This window comes from Mastacembelus armatus, chromosome 14, assembly GCF_900324485.2.
Source record: "Mastacembelus armatus chromosome 14, fMasArm1.2, whole genome shotgun sequence".
Classification (NCBI taxonomy): Eukaryota; Metazoa; Chordata; class Actinopteri; order Synbranchiformes; family Mastacembelidae; genus Mastacembelus; species Mastacembelus armatus.
The window spans coordinates 5,132,951-5,148,875 of NC_046646.1; the positions used below are offsets into that span (position 1 = coordinate 5,132,951).

At 41.2% G+C, this 15,925-nt stretch overlaps 1 protein-coding gene across 2 annotated transcripts in view; it reads right to left on the reverse strand.

The window, feature by feature from the left end:
• Positions 1 to 1,960: 1,960 nt before the first annotated feature.
• The window catches only part of uvrag (UV radiation resistance associated gene), a 76,394-nt gene continuing 62,429 nt past the window's right edge, over positions 1,961 to 15,925 (reverse strand). For both annotated transcript variants that reach the window (XM_026328406.1, XM_026328405.1), the window contains exons 14-15: positions 10,975 to 11,066; positions 1,961 to 4,456 (exon numbers count right to left, since the gene is read on the reverse strand). In XM_026328406.1, the coding sequence (XP_026184191.1) occupies positions 3,613 to 4,456; positions 10,975 to 11,066 (936 nt within the window). In that variant the 3' untranslated portion in view covers positions 1,961 to 3,612. The remainder of the gene's footprint in view (positions 4,457 to 10,974; positions 11,067 to 15,925) is intronic.

Below are 15,925 nucleotides of genomic sequence, written 5' to 3' on the forward strand. Positions count from 1 at the left end.
ATAATAATAATAACATAAGAAGAAGTCACACTTTATTGCTCTTGAATTCATAATTTAATTTCTACGTTGAGGAAATATTTTTTTCTTTGAAGGTTTTAATGCACATATGACAGTGACAGCAAACAAGCATATTTCAGCCTACATTGACTAAAATGTGCACTTACAGCTACTCTTCCTACTCTGTTAAGTATGATATACTGTGTCAGATATACTCTAATGCACCTGTCAAACATTCTTGACTTTTTTTTGTCTCCCATTTGACCACAGGTTTCCAAAAATAAAGTACAGTACACGCCGAAGGAGTGATAGGATTACAGTGCATGAGTGATACGCACAGTTAATAATGACCAGAGATCTGTACGACAGAGACCAGGTAATGCCCTGGGTATAGAGTGTCACTGAGACCAAAGAATGACAGGTGCACAGTGAGTGACTCTGAGCAGTCAGATGATATGGCTGATGTTTAAATGACATGTCGAAAGCTAAACTATTCTCCTCCCTGTGCACACTCTGGATTCTGGTCTATCACTGGGCGGTCGTAAGGATTAGATGGATTTTGCTGGTGACTATTTAAATCAATAATCAGAGTTAATGAGAACATTGCTATAGGGATAAAGGCAAGAGAGCAAGGGTTCATTCATTACTGTCACACACATACATACACACGTGGTGGTGTAAAGCCCAGAGGCCTTGGCTTAGACAGCCAGCAGAGGTGGTTTGGTTTGTGTGTATTTTGTGAGGTGCCTGTGATGATGAACAGTACAGCAGACTATACATCGCAGCAGAGCCGAACTGTTTAAACTGAGCTCTCATCTTTAAAAACATGAAGAGATGGATTTGCAAGGAAATAAGGTCTGCTTCCACTCACTCACAGTGCCTTGATTCTAGCTCTCATAAACTTTAAAATACAACAATAACCTGCAAGCTATCAGCTTTTTAAAGCCGTGCATCTGTGCAAAGGTGCACATGTAATGCTCACAAACATGTCTTCTTTCCATGATGGCACAAAAGTCCCGTGTCTGCCTGGATGAAATGTTATTTCCAGAAGGCTGAGTGTGGAAGCCTTCAGACACCTGTAGGGACTTAGCTGTGAGAGCAGACAGAGTGACACAAGGAGCTTACAGGTTCGAGGAGCAGGAAACTACTTTATGTGAATCTAGAGCCAGAAAGGAGAATTGAGCAATCACCCACATTATTGAAATTCCTAATGTGAAAGCCTATGAAAAGCCAAACATGTGATTTTGAAAGAGAAAGCTTTATTTCCATGAGTGATGGGCTAAAATATATTGATCACAGCCAATCATAATCTGCCTGACAGAAGGAAGGGAAGTGGGGAATTACAAGCACGCAGTGTGCTTCAAAGGCTTTAAGTTACTGTTTCTTGGTATTTAATGTGAACAAACTGACACATAACATAGAGTACAAAGTGACACAGTAATACCAGCAGGTAGGTTGAAGTTTACTCAGTAAAGTGCATAACGAGGTATAGGACTGCAGGGCTTAATTCAAGTACCGACTGCACTTAGCCATGTGTACCAGCACATGAGTACATACAGTATATGTTCGGTCTGTGGTGCTCACAGTGTCAAGATGATTGAAGGTAACAAGCTTTATTTTTGTTTTAGCCAACCAAGTGAGGCCAAAAGTGTTGAAACAAAGCAGTTCCCTTATGATCATCAGAGTTTCATCTAGTCAAATGAATAAAACAAATGTGGTATAACTAACCAAAATATAAAAATACATCAGTTTCTCCTCTTACATGTTTGTGACAGTACAAATTATTACAGATCCAGGAGAGCGAAACATGGCTAAAGATGTAGTCGACCAGAAATGTCTCAACAACTAATTGTCTATGACCTGTGGTGCACACATCCATGTACTCCACAGGATTATTTGCAATGTGTAAACTTGATGTAAACTTGAGCACATCCACACAAATACAAAAGCAGGCAGACCACACTTTAAAGGGGGCTACATAAATCCATGCCATTGGACTGCAAGTCTTTAATAACAAAAAAGAACTTCCATACAAAAGTATATGTACATGGTCACTTACTGAACAGTATAGAAGTTTATGGAAATGATCAAACATGGTTTATCTTTTAGTTTTAAACACAATACCTCTGAATAGTTAGCAACCACAGTACTGCACCTGAAACACAAGGTGGGCTGCTAGTGTAGAGTCTGTTTGTCATGGCAGGCAATGCAAAGCAGCTGTCCATGTCAGGACCCTCCACACACTGGTTATGATATGAGTCTAACATTTGACAGCAATAATTGGTAATGTTCCATGTAATTGGAGAAAATAAAAACTTATATTGACTTGCTTTCAAACAAAAGCACATACAGTTACTAAACATAAATAATGCAATAATTGAACCAGTGCAAGAAAGCATTCAGATCAGAGAGACAAGGGACAAAATCACAGACAATGGGACTGAGAGACTTGTATTAATACTTACAGTAGAGCCTGAGCCAGACAGCCCAACAGAGCACAGACACAGAATTTCATTTTTGGTCTACTGAATATGACAGTCAGTGGACATAACATCATCATGGAAGTTAATTGGAAAAAGAGAAAACAAGAGGACATGGAGATGGACAGAAAAGCAATTGCACTGTATCCCTGCCATGTGCTGTGAGCTCCAACCTGCTGCTTCTGTGATCCTCATCTTTACACCTGAAGGAAAAATCTCAAGCTCATAGGGTGAATAACGAGAGCTCAGGATGAGGAGATGCAGTGTGTTATAGTTAGGGAGCCTCTGAATAGGCTGCTGGTTCCACCTCCCACCTCACTTTGTGGTAGCAAAACCCTGCCATGTTCAAAGGTCACTGGTGAGATTAACTGAAGCCTAACTGATTGTGTGACTGTGGTTGTATACTAAAGTGAAGCCGCGACGGACACGCAGACATGTGCCCGTGTCCTCCCTCCTGCACGCTCCCCCTGCCATGACGCGAATAAAGGCTTGGAAACATTTTACTTTTATAGTTAAAGGTGTAAGTACTGGGACAGCAGAATGATCCACTTTGCTCTAACTTGCAACCAATGTGTGTGCATCTGTTGTCTGTGTTAATTGGTAAGATGTCTAAACAAAACACAACAAAACAAGCCAAAAAAAAAAGGAAGAAGCAAGCAGAAGCTTCTCTTGCTGAGGTAAAACTTGACATACAATGATAAGGAAAAGAGTTTGAAGCTGCTGCACTGAAAAAAAAACCAAAAACAAATCTTCTACCTTGGTGGTGTACCTAGGCTGCAATCTGGATGCATATTTTATATTTTTACAGTAATGGTCCCTGGTATGGAGCAACAGACAAAAACTGACATTAGCTGGGGCCAAATCATTTTCAGTGACTGAACAATGTTTTTTTTTCAATAATAAACTAATGTTGGCACAAATAAAAATGAAGTGGTCTGTTCCAGTACTTGTACTTTTAACTGTATTTCATTTGAAAGGATATTGGACAAATGTATACAATAAGTGCAAATTGATTGTAATTCCAGGGTAGCTCCTATGACTGTTGATGCTGAGATTAGGGAGTGAGGACCATGCTCCTGCCTTTGCAATTGTGCAGGTTTTTGATACTTCCCTCTCTCTTTTCAGAGCCTCTGCCTTACTTATCTGAGTTCTTGCGTGGTCTGCGGAAGCTGGACATATTCTCATTTAGTGCATAGATGCGCCTGGAGAACTCCTCAAAGCCAGCCACGTCCAGCTCACCCAACACCTGTTCATCACACTCCACAGCTACTGCATGGTCCACAGGGATGCAGTGGTAGTCTTCTAGGCGGGCCTCATCTGCTAGCCCTAACCCCATCCCTAATCCTAAACCCAGGCCCAAACCTGTAGCCTCTGTACCCATGATTTCCTCAGCTTGCTCTACAGAGCAGCGTGGCTCTGGGACCAGGCCAACTGGTGCCTGTCCTGGTACCAAGGTGCCATTCATGGTGCCCGTATGCTGAGCAGCGCCCACTGTTTCCTTACTAGTTTCCTGCACTGTAGAACAGGTGGGCACCACTGTGCTACTTAGCAGTTGCTCTTCAGTCTCTTCTTCCTTATTCACTTCTATCTCTTTGTCAGTGCTTCCTGATTGCTCTCCCTCAAACACTGTCACCCCACCCTGCTCCTTCTCTTCTTTCTGCTCTCCCTCCTCGCTGGCCTCCATTGTTTTGGTCAGACTAAGTGAGGTCATGTTAGCATCAAGGGAGGAGGAAAGTTGTTTTAGTGAGGGTGAGGGTGGTGTCAGGCCACCTGGAGGCTGCTCTTCACCCATGGCTGTGTTGTAGCTGGGCGGAGGCGTTGGCTTGTACTTGAGCTCATCCACCTCCGAGCTCGCTCTTTTCCTCAGGCCTCGGCTCGGGGAGCTAGTGTGGCATGGGTAGCCCATTTCTGAGGAGGCAGACACGCCAAGCTGGGACTTGGTCGGCACCGGGATAACGCTAGACACATGGTGTCGATCACTGTGAGGAAAAAAGAGGGATGCCAAATTAGCTAGGGAATAAACAAAAGCAGAGACAGCAATGCCCGGTTCTATGTGTGTATCACATTCAAGATAAGTGTTAACTACACTGTATTGCAATTATTTGAGCAAGCAGTAACCACTACAACTTGTATATCTGGAACATCCTAAGGGGGCAAATGACAGACTGGATCTGGGTCTTCACTGATCTCATCAGCTCCCCTCCTCCCAAAGTGGCCAGCTCCTTTCCCCTGATCCAGGAGAAAGACAGCTGCAGCTCTTTGTAAATCACTCCACCTTACAACATTCAGAAAACATTTGTGCAGCCTCTGAGACTGCACTCACGTTCTGCCGAGTGGAAGAGCGCAGCAGGCGTTCACCCAAGTATGTCAGACATTTTCCTGCATAACAGATAACAGACTCAGGATCTGGTACAAACCGCCCCACCCCAGTACTGGGGCCATAAATTTACCTAAATGGGCGCCTCACCGCCTCTTCCGATAGCTAAGGCCATGTATAATTCACCGGACTACTTAGTGGTCTTTTTAACATGACCAGTCTGCTATCTGGAGCCAAGCCACTCTACTGTTGGGGTCAAAGGTGAAGCAGGGCCCCTTTGCATTCTCTAGAGATTCACATCTGTTGGTTAAGAGTTGAGGACAAATCTCTGCTTTGTTCAGTTGGACATGCAAATAGAGGACCTTGTATGTTGCAAAGGAAGTCTTGCTTAAAACAGTGGTATTTCCACATCATTGATGAGAGCACCAGTTGACACAAACAATTATTTATTGTGTACTAGCTCACAGCCTGATGTGCTCTTCAGCACCAAACACATGACAGCTTGTAACAAAGGACCCTGACCTTGACCCATGCAGACACCCTGCCGAGGTGGTCCTGACAGGCTTCACAGTGCCCTTACAGGCAGGACAGTTTGCTGAGACCACTGCAGAAGCCTGTCTAATTTGAACAGAAACGTGTCAAACTTCAAAGGACCTGTGATACAGTCAATGAGAACCATCCATGCTCTGAGGGTAGTGCATGTGACCGCTTATGGAGCCAAATGCTGCACCTCATGGCTAACATTTAAGCTAACTGCAGATACACAGATGTAAATGTCTGATGGTCAACTGAGGTCAGAGTTAAGAAAGCAAAAGAACAGAGTAATGGCCTGATCATGTGAGTGTGTTTCTCTTAAACGGGCAGAATGGAAGGTAGACTGAATTACTTGGCAGTGAATGTCCATCAAAATACCTTCAGCTGGCCTCACCTAAAACACACGTTAATTCTTCAGCAAAATGGAAACAATATGCTTTTTAACACACTATTTTCGTTGGAGACAAAGAAAAAAAAAACAAGTTGTATGATGATTTCATTTGTAATGTCTCAGAGCATTATTTAAGATGGTGAGATTCTCAGAATGAAAAAAAAATCAAACATTCAAAATTCTGAACTTGATTTGGTGGAAAGGAATAAAGACAGATATCACAGATATCATGACAAGTCAATTATTATATAAGTAAGTGGAAAATCTGGTTCAGACTCTTTGAAACACAATACAGGTTTGGAAACAGAAGACAACTGGCACTGAGTAAAAACAATAAGGTTTTCGTGCAAAATGTAAACGCTAACAAGTGATTACTACATATTTTTAGCTTGACTGAGTGATGTCCTTAAGGCAGTGACTCATTAGATGGCTTTGACTTTAATTATCATCAGCCATTTCCTTCCATTCCTTCCTCCAGCTGGTTCTCTCATATAATCCATTTGCTTTGATTTCAGATGGCCATCTACACCACAAATAATTGTATTACTGACACTGGAATAAAATCACATGGTCATCACACGAACTCTTTTGTATAATGAGAAATTTTGTGTTATTTTGTTCCTGTCTGTGTCTTGGTCGGCCTTATATTTGTCCTGTTGTGTCAAATTGTGCTGCAGCATATAAGCAACAAAGGAGATTGGCTGTGTCAGTGAGAACTTTAGCCAAGCAAATCTTTAACAGTCATAACATTTTTTCCTTGAAACATTACGGTTACACTGATGACATGTTTCTTAATGTCAGAAATTAGGCTTTACATATATCCAACTGTGGCCATGTGTGCTGGGACAGAGCTGCTGAAAAACATTTCCTAAAATTGTTTGGAAAAGCTGGAACTCATACAGGATCATTACAGAATACAGCCAAAAACTCACCCTGCATGAACTGAGTCTCTTGTTGTCATTCTTGGTGCAATGCGTGAGATTCTTCATATTTGTAATAACCATTTTCTGCTCCCTTTCCAATTTTTTTTTCCCCTAAATCATTTGTACAAATAGACTTTAAACTCTTCTTTGAAAATAGGTGGAATGGAATAAAAATGTTGGCCATTTGGATGACAAGAATTTAACATTATTTCTTTCTTGAAAGTAGGATTTAAATTGCAAAAAAGATGTTAACATTCTCAGTATGTGAATGTTAGGATGCTAATAATGCCTGCATTTTATTCAAAGCACAACTGTGACAACCTACAGTCCTGATTTACTGGCATCCCTAAGTCATGACAAATATTAATAAATTCTTGTTCGGTTAAATGCTGCAGTCCACTGGCCTTATCCCTAATACAGACTCTAAAGTCTGGACACACTTTTTCATTCAATTCAGTGGTAAAGTGTGTCCAAACCTTTGATTGGTATTGTATGTGATAGACTACACAGCTGTGTAGTGGTTCAAATAACCCGCCAAGAGCACGTCTTTAAGTGTCACTGAACCCCCTTCTCGGCTCCATTACTCTGACAACTTCACTGCACAGAAATAGCCTTTATTCCTACAAAGCTTCTTGCCTGCTCACTTCCTTTACACTGCTATCAAGCTTGGCATATTTCAGGCCAAGTCAGGAATTCCATAAGCCAGACCACTGTCCAATCCCCGACAGACATAACAACATGCCCCTGCTGATATCCAAATCCTGCTGGGGAGCCATGATTTTGGGCCAAAGCAAACAATGGCAGTGAAGCCTTGGTTGTTTGATGTGGTTTAGGGAATCCCTGTGAAACTAAAAGAGCAAACTTCACTAAAAAATTGATATGCACTATGGTAGAAGTTTTCTTTTTTGCTTTAACAGGGAAGGACTTAATAAAGACAGGGAATCACCACAGCACAGCATGAGCAAGAGGACCAACAAGCTGACAACACCATCACACTGCTCAACAGTGCACACCGCATGTGTTACATTTAAAATATAAAAAGTAAATGCGTTATCATAACAATTACTTCATCCAAAGGCTTGGTATATTACTGCTACCCTATGACTTTTATTTACTTAACATGTTGCTTTGGCTAAATTTGGTCTACAAGCCAACAGTGAAGTCAATTATACATTTTAAACTTTACCAATGTAATATACTACTCAGTGAATTAACACGTCACATTACATCTTATGTGTTGAATTTACACATAAACCAAAGTGTAGAAACAACAGGTTGTTTAGTTACCTGGCATAGTGAGTTCCTCTTATGCAAAAAATAGTCTGGCACATAAACCACATAAAACTACAGCTTGTAGTTTATTTGTTTGTACACAGCCGGTCCCCTGTATTCTGTTTAACAAGGCTAATCATTAGCAGTACCGCACAGACTGCCTGTTGTAACTAAAATTCCAACTTCATTCCTCGAGCCATTGGCTGAATGAGCCATGGTCAGCTTTTGTGTATTGTCTGCGATTATTATTATAATAACTACTACTGAACACAGATGCCTCAATTTACCATGTTAGGTTATTTAGGTGAAGTTAACTGGACACAGTGATGCTGTCTGTAAGTGCAAGTGTCTGCCATGACATTCAGACTTAACATCAACATCACTGGGATCTACAGCTCTTCATAACATACAATTTTTCAACTTTTAAAGCTTTTTTCAATGATAAAAAACGACCATGTTGTAATTCCTTTAAAATTGAAACGTAAATATATAAATAATTAATTAAAACTGGTGTCTGTAGAAGCAGTGTACCTTTGCAGAATATCAAACAGGAACAATAACACTTGAATTTCATTGACAAGACTGTAGCCGTCTAAATATCATTGCTTTGTGTGTACTACCAGTAAAAGGTTTGGACACACTTTCTCATTCAGTTTAATAGGAATCATGTCCCACATGGGACTTAACTTTTCATTCACTCTGGGGTGTTCGGGGAGGTTCACATCCTCCAGCTGCAGTGCTGAATCTGCCTGGCCACACCTTGCTTCCCCCTGAGTACGTCGTCTTACTTCAAGGCACCAGAGTGGGATTAGGGCTCTGTGAACCTTTGCCAGATCTTCAGTGGATGTGGAGCGGCAAATGGAAGCATGTTGAATGTGTTTGCTTTGATCTCTGCAGACTGTGCAGTTTACAAAGAACTGGTTTCTGGTACTGTCTCTGTCTCCCGCTCAGTAATAGATTCACCATTTTCCCACTGCTTCAGCAAGATTTTCAAAAACCTATACTGCCTATATATCATTAGAGATGGACTGTATGTAAAATGGCATATTATGATGTGTTTCTGAGACAGTACTATTTGGGAAAGTATGAAGACATGATGAGCATCTTTTGCCAAACCTCACAGTGGGAAAAAGTCTCACATGCGCTGTGCTTTTGTTGTTTTATCATCCTGTGTAAAATGTTAAAGATGAACCTGGATGAACCTGCAGTGCCCTTGGTCTTGGCATTTTTTGGCAATTCTCTCACTGTGCATGTTGGATTAGTACCTATAGGGACAAACTGTTTCCACATCTATTCTGGAAACAGTTCCCCTGATTATATCCTTCATCACTTCATCACTGTTTAGATGTATAAAGGAGAAAGAGAGAGATGATGAGAAGGGATGGAGGAAGCAGATTAGCCTCTCAGTCTAAAGAATAATTACCTGCAGCTGCCATGCAGCTTTTTTATACATCCATATTTCATAAGCTGGGTCACGGTGCTAGAAATTGTATCTGAATTTAGGCTGGAACTGATATGTGAAGGAAATGGTGCAACATCCTCACTGGAGGCTTTAAGATGAATGAAGTCAGTGCAATATGCATTTATAATGAAAAAAGTGCAGGTTTAACAGTAACTCATTAAATGACAGTCAAAGTCATGTTTGAATTTTTTTCGCATCAAATTACACAAAGTTTAAATTATACAGTTTTGCATATAGCTTCACAGCTGCTTCATATTTGCAGTACAAATGTAAGAATGATATCAATCTTATAATTATCTGCTAACTTTCCCTAAATGTTGAATTATTCTTTTAGGATGTTGCCAGATATGGCAATGTGTGGTTGTAGCTGACTATTACTCAGGATGATGTGAAAGCAGTGTCTTGAATTTCAGCTGACAACTTCAGCATAGCCACTGTGGAACAGTGTTACACCTTAACCTCCACTTCTTCAAAAACTTTCATAAGTGTGTACACACAAATACATATACACATAGCTTCAGGGTGAGTTGGCCCAGGCTTTCATCTCATCTATTTTTGGGCTCTTCCACTTCCCATTAGGGAGAAGGAGCAACGAAGGGCTGATTTTAGAGTAGAGGCTTTTCATGGCTTCTACCCTTTCAAAACAAAAGATCATTCAATTAATGTGTGTAATACACATATTCCCCCTTGCTGACCATGGGAGAGGAGTGGAGATCAAAGACAAGTTTCTCTTTTATAGGGCAGTGGAGCTGAAGCCTGACACAGACCAACTCTCAGCTTCTACTGAAGGGTTACATACAGGCCATAAGACTGTAGAAGGAGAGAGGCTCAGATCTAAGCGTTCCACTTCACCAGGACAAAGTGGCTGCTGAAAATCTCATTAGCAACATTTTTTTTTAACATTATTACAGAGGGCGAGTATAGCATTCTTTGACACACGAAATACAAATTTCGTAAATACATTTCTGTGTGATTTCAGACAATAATCTGTTAACAAATTAAAACTCATTGACTCAAAGTAAAAGACATCTGACTACTTAGTAATATCAGCTACATTTCTATTAGATAGTTGCCAGTAATCTTAAACAACTTAAATTTAGTTGGAATGAACATGACTATCATTAGCTAGTGAAAGTAAACCTACTGTATTGTCCTAAATATAACATACAGAATTGCTGGATATTATGTTTAAATAAGTAGAAGTTGTATTACAAAATGCAAATAAGTGCATGATGGAACAGTGGTTAGCACTGTCCCCTCATGGCATTGAGGTCCTGGGTTCAAACCATTTATCATCCAGGGCCTTTTTGTGAGTTGTGTGTAAATTTGCATGCTCTCCCTGTGTATCCTGGGTACTTAGATTTCCTACTTCTAAAGTGCAAAACCAAAACTGCCCAAACCCCTTAAGGACAACTAATGGATGTATGGTTTCACGGAACTCTTGCTTGGATATCTCCATCATAATTTTAGAATTTCATACAGATATAATGATAAAGTTCTAAACTAATTACTTGGTGAAAAACGTGAAACATTTGGACAATTTCACAGAATCTCTCAGGCTTCATGAACGATAATGAAATACTCGTTGTGATTCTTACCATCGGACCAGCAGACCATGCTCTAGAAAGTTCTTCAGGTTGGGTAGAGTCTGCTGCAGGTCTGGGGTGGTCAAACCATGCTGATATCTCAGCTGCAAGAAAAAGGAAAATTTACTGTATCATTTACATACAACAAATTTCAAGATGACACTGAGCTATACATAAAGAGAAGTGTGTGGTGGCCCAGTGTGTAACATGTAGACATGTATGCACGTTCTCTATGTTTGAATGTTGTTTGGATTAGAAAGAAATACCACCTACAGGAGAGGTCTGAAGGCTACATACTTTCACCATGACACATTTTTACTCTCCCCATCAGACTCTTGGGACTATTACTCTTCTGGACACATAATGGGTATCCCTCCCTGATAACAGGCATGTGCGCAAATATGTAAGGAGTGTGGAAAGACAGAGAGACAAGATGCTGGTGGCAAAAAAACAACAAAAAAAAAAAAACAAAAAAAAACCCCCAAAACCTGCTGTTAAAACATCTAGACAACATGGGGCAAAGAGACCACATCAGAAAGTGCATTACATTCTCCCATTATCTTTGCCTCATCCTTCAGTAGACTCACCTCTGCTTTTGGCCTTGTACCACAGTGCTGTATTTCATGATGATAGAATCAAATCCAGTGGGGGGAAAAAAAAAAAAAATCAACAAGGCCACCTTGAAACTCCAGCTCTGGTGCCAGAAATAACCCCTCTAACAGTTGAGTGATGTCACAGCAAGCCAACTCTTATCCCAGCGAGTTTATTTAACCTATATTAGTGAACAGCAGAGGAGCATCATGTCACACGTCCAGCGTATATCTCCGAGGCCCCTCTGTCACACACTGCCTGCACCAGTTGACATCTGTTTTATTTCCATTCGGATGCCAAGACAACCACTCTACTTTTTACACACACACACACACACACACTTCTAGTTAAGAAATGTAGTGCGCACATGACTCTGACACAACATTCACCAAGGATAAGATACTGCTTATTGATATAAGATCACATAATGGATGTGTGGCTTGATAAGAAAGGCACTGCAGAGAAATAAAGGCCAAAGGTCAGATTACAGTAACCCTCAAAACACAGCCGCACCAGTTTCAAATGTTGTAATTTTCCCCATCAGGGCACTGTTGTAGTCCACAGAGGCTCCTCTAAAGTTTGACTGATGTCCAGAGGAGTGGGATAAAAGTATTGACACGAAAGGTCACACTGACAGAGCACACGCAGGCCACGTGTGTCAAATTTCTACTCTATATGAGCAGCTGCCAGAATAATTAGTACACTGCAGGACATGAGCAGTACAATACATGTTTGATATGCAGCAATGTGTTAGGGGAGCTAGAGAACCTACCGACTAATACTAACAGAGGAGGATTTTATCAAAAGCAGTCAGAAAATGGTGTTGCCTCGAAACCCAGCCTGTGATGGAGTGACCCAAAACCTATGAGGGCAACACAGAGATCCATTCATGGCTCAAAGTAAACCTCACTGTCTGACCATATGACGATGTTTAACCATCCACGGGGTCTGCTGAATGGAACTGGGGTTGAAACAGCAGGCCAAGATCAATAAAAGCACCAGTTTAGAAACAGAAACACCATAGCAACATAGGGCCGGGGGGCTTGCGTGTTCTTTGGCTAGATGCTAAATAAAGAAAAATCCCCATCTCACGAAAATCTCTAAGTTAGTAAGGTCTAGAAAGTGTGAATCAGAAATCATGAGTCAGATATGAGCAAAAAAATAAATATTATGGTTTCAGCAAGAGTAAACAGCATTTGCTGGATACACTGCAAGTTTCTCTTTGATACCCAGAAGGCGTAACAAAACGCTGTCTTAGATCCCTTCACTTGACCTGAGCTTGTATGTGTTAAAACCACACTGTGTCTGACAGGAACCCTATGTCAAATTACATGCCTGTATGTCTGAGTGTGTGTAGGTGAGAGAAAGTGCATGAGTGTACAATTGTCAGTGTAACTCCTATCGTTTTGCTTATGCATGCTTGCCAAGTGTGCAGCATACAGAAACTGGATATGGGTGAGGACAAAAGAGTGATGACTCTCTGCAAGAGCACTTCAATCCTACGAAGCTCATTGTAGGGCATTAAAAACCAGGAAGATCTTAGTGAGAAGCATGTGCTAATGCTTTATTCTTCTGGAGTGTGACTGGTCCAAGACTCTGGATAATATATACCTCCATCAAGCCAACACAAATTCAAACTCTATATGTTCACTCGTCAAATGTCTGCCAGTGGCCACCAACAACACTTGAACTAAGTGTCTGGTTGGCAGCAGTGCACAGCCACCAGTACTGGGACTGTGGTTTGCACTGTCTTTGTAATGAGGTGTGTTAAACACATTCAGACAGGTTGGAAGGCTGAATTCTGCAGCCCTACAGCTGACCCAGTGCTCAGCCAACCAGCCTCGATCAATATTCATAAAACGTTTTGGCCCTCCCTTGTGGAAACCGCATTACGTTTCTCCTCCGAGTGCAATATATGTGTATATGTGTTGCTCATGAACTTCATCCTGGGAGGGCAATTATCCTGGAGGCTGGCTGTCAAATATGCAAACATCGGCCCACGCCCTCCTTCTCTGCTTACTACAGGCAAACAGAAAAACATAAGTGACCTGGCTGTGTCGTCTGGAGGAAAAGAGAACAGAGAATGTTGTAAAAGACAAAGAAAAGTGCGAGGCAGATTAATGACATGAAGTTGGGTGTCATTTCCAACTGTCAGAGCCATAACCACTTTGACTATATAATAGAAACAAACAGCTGGGTGGGAAAGTTTAGATTCTGGTCTGTTTTTTGGTAGTGTGGCGTAACTGAAACAGGGTAAAAAAAAAAAATAAGCACAAGATTCATTCCTGTTGCACACAACAGGAATTCAAATTTGTGCATCATTTCCACTTCTTCCAAAAGCTGGTAAAACCTGGAGAATTTTCTGTACAAACATCATTGAGAAACAACCTAGAAACAATTGAGTATCTTTATGTCAACAACTCCAGACCAGATCATACAAATTGCTTAGAATCAGTCCACTTGAGACCGCTTGTCATTTCCAGTTTCCCTTTCATGCACACCTGTGATGAATGCTGGTGGAGTCCCTTGCATGCTTGTATGTATGCGTATGGAAGAGTGCTTTCAAACTGGCCACGGGGATCTTTGTAATGCGACTAACCAGATCGTGGTGAGAAATTCCCAGGGCCCATTGAGGACGGCTGAAAGGAAAGAAGGAGGGGGCAAGACTGAGGGCACCCACTAGGGAACTTTCATATGATGACATAGTGAAACAGAACCGGCAAGGTCTCCTCAGCGCTGCTCACACCTTTGTGTCTGGCACTCCCTTCCCTGTTTAGCTATTCAACAAAACATGCTCAGGACTTTGGGAGGCTCCTCAGCATGTGTAGTGGGTAATCAGTTGGTATGACTGTAAGGTTTGGTATGTGTGTGTGTGTAAGAGTTGTAAGAGTCTAGAGGGTGAGTGCAACCAATCTGTCACATCTGAGAATTTGGGAACTCATCCTCATCCATCACAAAGAGAGTAACAGCCCAAAGAATGCAGCAATATACACAGCCATGGCCTGCCAATCCACTGAAGCCATGGCCACACATAAACAGACTCAAACTGTTTACAGTCAGTTTGCAGTGCATGCCACCCATCATTTGGCAAATCCTGGTTGTTTTCCCTGAGCTCTGTACATCAGCTAAACAAACACAGCCTAGCTTATGCCATGTATTACTGTTTCCTTGAGTTTGACTAAACTAATCACCTTCAGATCAGACCTCAAACGTGGGCGGGATGCAGAGAATTTTGATGCTGATTACAAATGATGTGGTATAGGAGGGCAGCCCAGGTAACACAGCACTCCTCCCCCCATATCCACCTTTTCTGCCAGCAGGCCACTGTAGAAACTGCTTGTCAACACATACATCTCAAATGTTCAACAGTGCACTTTTAGCATTATTTGACGAACTTCCGTCATCACGGGAGATGGTCAGTGTAGGAAAACTGGGATGCAGGATATTATCATCAAGAGCTTTGTATTTCGTGTGTCAAAGGGTTAAAAGTCTCCAAGTCAAACGCTGGAATATCCTGTGCATGTCTGAGCTGCATCATGGACAATTACCCTATGATTTATAATCAGCATGGTTTTGTCCAGTGGGGTAAAAATAGAAATCATTCAGTACATAGGTTTTACATAGTCCCCAGGGATGACAATCAGGGAGCTTATTAGGTCCTATGACAGTTTGCTATACAGGGGCCAACCAGGTGTTCCTCCCTCCTCTATGCCTCTGGTCAAACTGCAGACAGGATAGTTCAGCATACACTGGGATGTTGACACAGAAATTAATCTCATAACCTCATATGTAAACATGCCTGTGTATGACAATACACCTCTTCTGGTTAAGATGACCAATTCCTGAACAATTGACATACCACTGAATAAGGAATAAGAAAAAAAACACATAATATAGTAAGCTCTGAATGGTACTGGAGCATTTAAAAAAAATCTTGCAACAAAATCTTAACATTAATGTGGCACGTGAGGGCAGCGTTTGTCCACTGGTGGGCATGTGGTTTTCACACATACAGATTTCATGTTTTGCTCATGATTTAAGCTTATTAGACCTGTCAACTCTGGCTAAGAATTTTATTGAATATGAGTCCATTACACTACACCATGAGCACCAGCTTTCTTCATGACAGCAGTGAAATGTTATACTTCTCATTCTAGTTGTCATTAAATTTATATGCATGCGTTTGTTTCAATCCTCATATGTCTCTGGTTTCATATGAGCAACTCACAACTCAACTTGTTTTTGTTTAGTTGTGGTGTGCGGTGTGTTTGATTGACAGATCTGTTTCCAAGTATTCAAAGGCTGAGTTAAGCTTAATAATAAACAGCACATTCACTTCCGTGGTGATATAGTGCAAATGTTAAAACACTGT